General features: G+C 56.0%; 1 protein-coding gene across 10 annotated transcripts; it reads left to right on the plus strand.

The window, feature by feature from the left end:
- Window positions 1-229: 229 nt before the first annotated feature.
- On the plus strand, window positions 230-7,132 carry PHOSPHO1 (phosphoethanolamine/phosphocholine phosphatase 1). 10 transcript variants are annotated; one of them, XM_075036388.1, is made up of 5 exons: window positions 1,508-1,517; window positions 1,605-1,756; window positions 2,444-2,546; window positions 5,233-5,303; window positions 6,023-7,132. In XM_075036388.1, exons 2-5 carry the CDS (start codon window positions 1,637-1,639, stop codon window positions 6,782-6,784), a joined length of 1,056 nt encoding a protein of 351 aa, XP_074892489.1. In that variant the 5' UTR covers window positions 1,508-1,517; window positions 1,605-1,636; the 3' UTR covers window positions 6,785-7,132. The 10 variants fall into 10 exon arrangements, with proteins under 10 accessions (XP_074892490.1, XP_074892495.1, XP_074892487.1 ...); XM_075036387.1 differs by having other exon boundaries at window positions 1,291-1,756; XM_075036389.1 differs by lacking the exons at window positions 1,508-1,517; window positions 1,605-1,756; window positions 5,233-5,303 and adding an exon at window positions 230-434.
- The last annotated feature ends 654 nt before the right edge of the window (window positions 7,133-7,786 follow it).

The following is a 7,786-nucleotide window of genomic DNA, read 5'->3' on the forward strand; positions in this document are numbered from 1 at the left end:
GTTTTATTCCTTGTTGAAGATTTTGCAACTTTGGGGAGCAAACCCTGCGCTAACGCGGTATTAGCGGGGAGGGCGGGGGGGGGGGGGAAGAGGGCGCTCAGCCGCTCCCCCCTCCCTGCGGAGTGGGGGCGTGGTTCTGGCGGGCACCGCCTTCTTTGATACGCGCCGCCGTGGCTGCTATTGGCTGTCCCGTTAGTGACGTGCAGGGACTGCGGTTGTTCCGCGGAGGCGCGCCGCCGCTCCGTTTGCGTCGCTTTAAAGGGGCCGCGCTCGCTGCAGCCCCGGCAGCGGCGCCGGCCCCGCCGCACCGGACCGGACCGGACCGCGCTCCCCAACCACCGGTTCCCGGCCCCGTTTACGGTCCAAGACGCCGGGCTACCTGCACACCCACCGGCACCGGGACGAACCGGGTGTTCCCGGGAGGTTCCGACCCGGTAAGGAGGCTCCGGGGGCTGATCAGGCGTGAGTCTGCACCGGGGCGGCCGGTACCGGGAGGTACCGACCCGGTTAGGAGGCTCCGAGGATCGGTGTACCGGCTCTCGGCACCGGGAGATGCTGATCCGCTACGGCTTGCTGCCGGTACCGGGAGGTGCCCGGTCGGTGGTGGTCTCTGCTGACCGGGGGTGGCTGGTGCCGGTACCGGGAGGTGCCGATCCGGTAGGACCCTGCGGTGACCGGGGCGGCTGATGCCGGTACCGGAGAGTCCCCACCCGGTTGGACTCTCGGAGGACCGGTATGCGACTGGTGCCGGTACCGGGAGGTGCCAACCGGGCAGGAGCCTCCCAGTACCGACCGTGCATGAGTCAGCCCCGTTACCGTCACCGGTACCGGGAGGAGCGGCCGTGCGTGAGTCGGCACTGCTCCCGCTTCCCGGGCAGCAGGCTGCGGGATGCCGGTACCGGAGCCGGAGCAACAGCCGCTGTCCATTCCGGTACCACCGACCGCAGGGAGCTGACACCGGGCCAGTACCGGCACCGGTGACCGCGAAGGCGAAAAGCCGCAGGATACGTCTGCCCAGGTACGGCTCCGGCACCGTAGCTGGGAATCTGGGATCCAGTTTTGGGACTCCCACAAAACCAGCCGTCAATCTGGCACCCGCCACCTGCTAACGGCAGCGTTTTGGGGCCAAAACCACCTGTTTCAGGTTTTTTGTTGTTGTTGTTGCAGAGCAGAGAGCTCTGGTCCCGACGGCCGCAGCGGGAGCCTTTGGCTGTGGTAACGCCACGGCTTCCTGGCAGGCGGCAGGAAAAATAAACACCATAAAAAAAAAAAAAAAAAAAAAGGACCATCCCCATAACCCGAAGTGACCGGCCACGGCGTCGCAGCCGTGTGGGCGAGCAGGGTGAGCCCTGGCCCCGGGGAAGGTGTTCCCATTCCCGTTCCTGTTCCCCTTCGCCCCTGCCAGGGGGATTTGGGATGAAGCCGGAGCCACGGAGCACAAGAAGGGGCGAGGTGGCACCTGGGCACGTGGAGGGGGTCGGGGCTGGCTGAGAAACCCCTCCGAGCTCCGCTGTCCGGTGATTTGTTATTTATTTGCTCGTTTGCTTCTGTTTCGGGAGCTGTGTAGATGGCCAGGGATGGGAACGGGTCGGGTTTTATTCCAGGAGCGGTGAAATTGTCTCATGATCCTGATGACATGCCTGGCGGTGCCTGGGAGGGAGACTTTCCTCTCCTTTGCTTTTTGGGCAGCAGGACTCTGTCTTCTTGTTTTGCCATTAGTACTGTCCTAGGGGGTGGACAAACAAGTTTGCTAAAGGTCAGTGCTTGGGTTTTGAGTTAAAACTAAAAAAACCCCATGTTTTACACACCAAAAACATCAAGTGGTTTTATAAGGTTAAAAACAGGCAAGAGCAGAGTACGCCAGGTGATTAAAACCAGCCCATGGACTGTGCCCGCAATTGGGAAATGCCCCCGTGCCCCTTCGCTTTTGAGGCTCAGCAGTTCCCGGCTCCAAAATCAGGTGCTGATCCCCGTCCGCGCTCGTTCGGGTGCGATGGGGGCTCACGTAGGGCCTGATCCTGCGGCAAAGGGCGGGCGCGTAGCGCAGTGCTGCTCCTTTCCATGCAGCTCATCCTGCGCTGAACCCATTATGGGATTAAGCCCAAAGTTGCACGGTGGTGCAGGGATCTGCCGGGACACGCAGCAAGAGCTGTTCTGCAGAGATGAGGAGGGCAGAGAATATTGCTGGGCTTCAGCTTTTCCTCTCTGGGCCTCTTCAGGGCACAAAGATCCCGGGGATGGCTGGAGGTATTGCCAGAGGGGAAGAAAACATTGAGATTTGGGGATAAACTACCCTGGGAAATTATTTTCGCCGTGAGCCCAGCAGCTCGCCACTTTTATCAGGCATATTTTGACCCTCATCCCAAATTCAGTTTGTTTAAACCTTTATGTTTGCCGCGATTAATGAGCAAATATCTGTTTTATTTTCTGTTCCAACATTCAGGCTTTGCATAATGTTAGGAAGCGCGGCCGCTTTTCTTTTATTTTGGAGGGAGTCCCTTTTTTGCAGAAGGTGGACGGACGCGCTCCCGGGAGGCAGCCGCCGGGTGAGTCATTTCCGCGCAGAAATAGCTCTGCTGGAAGCGGTGACATGGTCCTGCAGGGATTTCACTTCTTCCTTCCCCGGATGGAGCTGGCTGCTCCATCCCACGCCACTAGCGGTGTGCCCACGGGCACCGCCGGCTCCTGGCTGGATTTAACAGGGTAATTTAAGGCTGGGAGATTTGCGAAGTATTTTTTTTCTCGTCTCTGCTCTCCTCCTGCGCGGGGCAGAGTCAGGGTTTGAGGTGGCCGCTGCCAGACCCCACAGCTCAGCCTGCTTGTCTTTAGCCAGAGAGGATGAGCGCTGGTTTATTAAGAGTCGCTCCTAACGCTGGTATCTCCTTTTTCTGTATCACAAGGGGAAAACAGCACATGGGGGAAGGATGTCATTTGCCCAACAGCCCCCTGAGGCCGGTGGTGAGAAACCCCATCCCCGGACCTTTATTCCCTAATTAACGCTGGCTTAGATTTCAATTTCTCCTTTGCATAAAAGCAATGCGCATTTTGATACAATTAATAGCAGCGTTGGGGATGGCTGAGAGCAGAAGGCGGCTTTTGCAGAAGCGTGGCAGGAATGCTCCGATCTCCTGCCGGTAGATGGGGGGCAGCAATTGTCCAAGCTGACTTCACGGATTATCGTTTTCCTTAGAAATCCTGTAGAAAATGGTCTGGTGGCTTCTTTTCCTCCCCCCCGATGGAGAAGCTGCTGTCAGGGTGCTTGGCTCAGAGCCCTGGGCTGGGAGAGGCTCTGGGCAGCAGCGGTGGCAGTGCTGGAGACACGGGGGCAAGGAACCTGGTAGAGCAACTGATTTTGTTTTCCAGCTCTTGGGAGCAGCTGGATTTATCCCTGCTGGAGCTATTGGTGCCCACGGTGCTTCAGGGAGAGCAGAGTGATGCCGGGGAAGTGGGGAGGATTGGCAAGAGCTCTGCTGAGGACAAGTTAATGTGAGATCAGGGCGGGTGATGCTACTTCTGACCTCGTGCTGGTCAGCTCTAGGGGGAGGCAGGGCAAAAATAAGCCAGAAGAGACCAAACTGGCTTTTCCCCAGCTTGTAGGTCGGTTTTTCTATGTACATAACAAAAGGTTAATTCAGGAGAGGTGGCTAAATGGAAGGTATTTGGGGAACCTCAGCTGAAAAGCGCTAAAGGGACGATAGATTGCACGGAGGTTGCTGTTGAGGTCTGTGTTTGACCTCATCTGCCCGAAATCCAAGATGTGTGCTGTTATTCTTTCCTGTTTTGCAAAATGCAAAAACTTGGGGCCCAGAAGAGCTTTTCTGGGGCGGGTTAGCTCCCTATGTCCACATCATCCTTTACAGCTGCCTGTAATGGTGTCCACGGGGTTAACCAGCCCTTCCAGGGCTCTTTCCCCGTGCCACTGCATTGGTACCGCAAAGTCTCCTTAAGGCTTAGACCCAAATTATTTTCTCACTCCTGGCAGCTCTTCAGAATATAATGACAAAAATTACAATTACTCTTTCATGTTTAATCTTTTTTTTTTTTCTGTTTCCCTTGGTTTGGACCTGAAAATCGTGGTGGCTAATCCCACCCCCAGGCTGGCTGTAGCATTATTTGGCTTTTGATGGGTGCTCCTACAAGGAAATAACTAGCGTTGGGTTTGAAGATTTCACAAAAAGTTGCTTTTACAAGATTTCAACCCAGGGTTTAATTTTGAATGCCCGCTTCCTTTTGCAGTGTGCCACCTTTGAGTTGCAGTTGTGGTTTATTATTTTAGCAGACTCATGAATTGCATTTGTGCCCAAAATAGTTTGATGCTGGGCATCAAACCAGACAAATCCCACACAAATCACCTTCAGCTGAAAAACTCTTCCTGTTGTCATGCTGATGACAAAAAAAATCTTTGAAATCCTCCTAGCCTCAGCTAAGCCGAGCTACTGGTGCCCAGTTAAAATTTCCCGTGTCCCAGTGTGTTATTCCTCCCGCTAACCACCCGGCTGAGTTTTCAGCCGGGTTTGGCTGCGAGGTTGGTTTTTTGAGGTTTCCCATCACTCTGCTTTGATCGCTGTGGACCACAAGAGGTCGGCAAAATTCAGGAGAAGTAACTTGGGCTCTGCCTTTGCTCTGGGGCAGCAGACTGGCACATCCTCACCCGAGCTGTCTGGGCACCCAGTTTCATTCCAGGATAATTACTCCATTAAAAGAAACACCCCAAACTAATTATACTGGAAGAAAATCAGGGCAATTTTGGAACAGGGCATGCGTTGCCAGGGTTTATTGCCGAGCCATTCCCCTGGCTGCTTTCATGTGCGGCAAAGCCCTGGCGCTCGGGGGAATTAAGAGGGATGAGAAGCATTAAACGGGGTCTGCCCGCTCGCCCTGCTCTCCGGAGACTCCTTTAATTCCTCCGTGCCTGGTACAAAAGGTCCTGAGCCTGGGAGTTTGCTGCAGGACGTAGAGCCCGGCTGTGCTGTGCCGTTTGGTGCTGTGCCCAAAGGTGGCAGCTGGGGAAAACCCAAGCCGTTAACCAAATTCCCCCTTCTTTATGGTTTGCAGTCAGGAGAGCAGCCCGGCGAGCCCTAAGCGCTGCCTTCAGCAACACGCTGCCTGCAGAGTGATGGTCTTAAAATGAAAAGGTGCTGTGAGGGCGTTGGGCTGCCATGCCTGTTTAAGGTCAGTGCCATTCTCACTCGTCTTGTCCTCTCTGAACGGGGTTGTTCCCTCTCTTCTCAGGGCCAGGGAGCGGGAATTTTGTCCCCATCCTGCAAATCTCTGGTCGCAGGCGGCACGGGAGCAGCCGGGAGGTGAGCGGGTGCCGCTGGGGCCATCGTGGCTTTTAGCCGAGGGGAGCAGACAGGCACCGGGAGGCTGGGGCTCACCAGCTTTGCACCCTTGTTGGCAGAGTGGGTTTATTTTGGTTTTAGAGCAGGGCAGGAGGTGGCTCCCAGTTATCCCGGGCTGCTCAGGAGCCTGCGGAGCCCAACCCAGGGAGAAACTGCATCTAAGTGATGGAGCAAAAATCAACCTGCCAAATGTTTTCATCTGTTGGGAAGAGCCAAACTTGTCCTGGCAGCAAGAGGGGTCTGCAGGGACACAAAACCCTTTTCAGAGGTGGGATGGGAGCAGGTTGGGGAGTAAACCTCCCCTCCTCTCTGCCGAGGACCCTCCTTGCACAAACCACCCCAAGGCACAGTCTGTCCTCGTCTCCCTTGGGAGGACGTGTGCGGCAGTTGCTCGGCCCAGTGACCGCCTTGACGGCAGGACCAGGATTAGCAGTGACAAAATGATCTCTTTATAGGCAGGATAAACGCCTTAGGGCTGGGGCTGAGGTATGTCAGCAGGGGATTAGCCCCCCCCCCAAGCCCAGCTGGGCTAATAAGCTGCCTGGGGGGGTAAGGTAGCCAAGGAGCATCATTCTGCGGCACTGGCAGCCTCTTGCTACTGCGGTTGCCACCATCGCTGTGCCAGGGCCGAAGCCAAGTGCCTTGAACTAACGGCTGGGCGTTATCCTTCCACCTCGCAGGGTGTTGGTATGGCCAGCTCCCGGCCTCCCAAATACCTCCTCGTCTTCGATTTCGACGAGACCATCATCAATGAGAACAGCGATGACTCCATCGTCCGGGCAGCACCGGGGCAGGCGCTGCCGGAGCACATCCGACAGACTTTCCGCGAGGGCTTCTACAACGAGTACATGCAGCGCGTCCTGGCGTACATGGGGGACCAGGGGGTCAAGATGGGGGACTTCAAGACTGTCTACGAGAACATCCCCCTGTCCCCTGGCATGCCAGAGCTCTTCCAGTTCCTCTCCAAGAACCACGAGCTCTTCGAGATCATCCTCATCTCTGATGCCAACATGTTCGGCATCGAATGCAATCTGAGGGCAGCCGGTTTCTACTCCCTTTTCCGCAAGATCTTCAGCAACCCGTCTGGTTTTGACAAGAGGGGGTACTTCACCTTGGGGCCCTACCACAGCCATAAGTGCCTTGACTGCCCGGCCAACATGTGCAAACGCAAAATCCTAACAGAGTACCTGGCGGAGAGAGCCCAGGAGGAGGTAGAGTTCGAGAGGGTCTTCTACGTGGGAGACGGTGCCAATGACTTCTGCCCTTCCGCGACTTTGACTTCAGCTGACGTGGCTTTCCCGCGGAAGGGCTACCCCATGCACCGAATGACCCAAGAGATGGAGAAGCAGCAGCCTGGAGCCTTCCAGGCCACTGTTGTCCCCTGGGAGTCAGCTACAGAGGTCGCCCGCTATCTCCAGGAGGTCCTCAAGAAGAAGTGTTGAGGCGGGCTCAGAAGAGACTTTGCATACTATAAGCAGCTGGGAAAGGAGAAGACTGGCGTGGGGGGTCGCACCGTGTACCCCACACTCATCGGCGCTGCTCGCTCAGCCCCCGCTCCCGGGTTACTTTCCTGCCTTTCCTCTCCAAGCTCCTTTCTCTCTGGCGATTAAAGCACTTTCTCTAGGTCCTCCCTTCTCCTTCCCCTGCCATGTTGAGATGACGCCTTCTCTATGCAGCTCGGACATCTACTCCACCGTGGGTGTTTGCCAACACTAATGGTGTTTTTTTTGTTGTTGGTTGTGGGTCTTTTATTTTTTTCCTGTCTTTCCCTTTTGACTTTACAAGAGCAATTCCTAAAAGACCAGAAGCCAGCTCCCCACAGGCTGGGCCCTGCACATGCTTCCTCTTACCTTCATCCCCCTCGCCTGCCTGACCTCCACCGGCCACGCCAGAAGCTGCGTGCTGTTGCCTTGAACCTGATGCTTGAGGTCTCCTTGCCTCTTCATGAGGCCACTGGAAATTTAATCTGGGAAATTCGTGCTGCCTGAGCTCCCCAGTTTGCCCTTCACACCCTGCCTGAGCAAGGCAGCTCCTGGCTCAGCTGCTGAGCCTTGCGATGGAGTAAATTGTCCCTTGAGACTTTATGCTCTGGAAAAAAAACATGACGTGAGGGACAGGAAACCTTTTGGAAAGGTGGTACCTTGGAAAAAACCTTTAGTGCCCATCCCCACCCACTTGCCCAGAGCATGGGCACAGCGACCGCATCCCGCTGCGGGGAGGAGGACCTGCCCTTGCCTTCCACTTCCATCCTCTGCTTCTGCTTGCAGGGTAAAATGTCCCCCGTGGCCCCAGGGTGGACAGGTTCCTCCTCTCTCTAAGCCATTACCACTCACGTCCTTGTGTTTGCTGGATCGTATCGAATTCCTTTTAACCCAGGGGTTGATTTCCCTCCTGACCTCGTCGAGAGGTGCCAAACCTCCCCGCGGGAGGTGCGGTGCTGTGAG

This window comes from Buteo buteo, chromosome 9, assembly GCF_964188355.1.
Source record: "Buteo buteo chromosome 9, bButBut1.hap1.1, whole genome shotgun sequence".
NCBI lineage: Eukaryota > Metazoa > Chordata > Aves > Accipitriformes > Accipitridae > Buteo > Buteo buteo.

Excerpts from the sequence above, each read along its gene's own strand:
- PHOSPHO1 (XM_075036386.1), top strand. The coding sequence starts at position 687 with ATGCCGGTACCGGAGAGTCCCCACCCGGTTGGACTCTCGGAGGACCGG. Across the intron at positions 1,019-2,443 it reads CGCAGGATACGTCTGCCCAG|GCTTTGCATAATGTTAGGAA; the intron begins GTACGGCTCCGG and ends TCCAACATTCAG. Across the intron at positions 2,547-6,022 it reads TCCCGGGAGGCAGCCGCCGG|GGTGTTGGTATGGCCAGCTC; the intron begins GTGAGTCATTTC and ends TCCACCTCGCAG.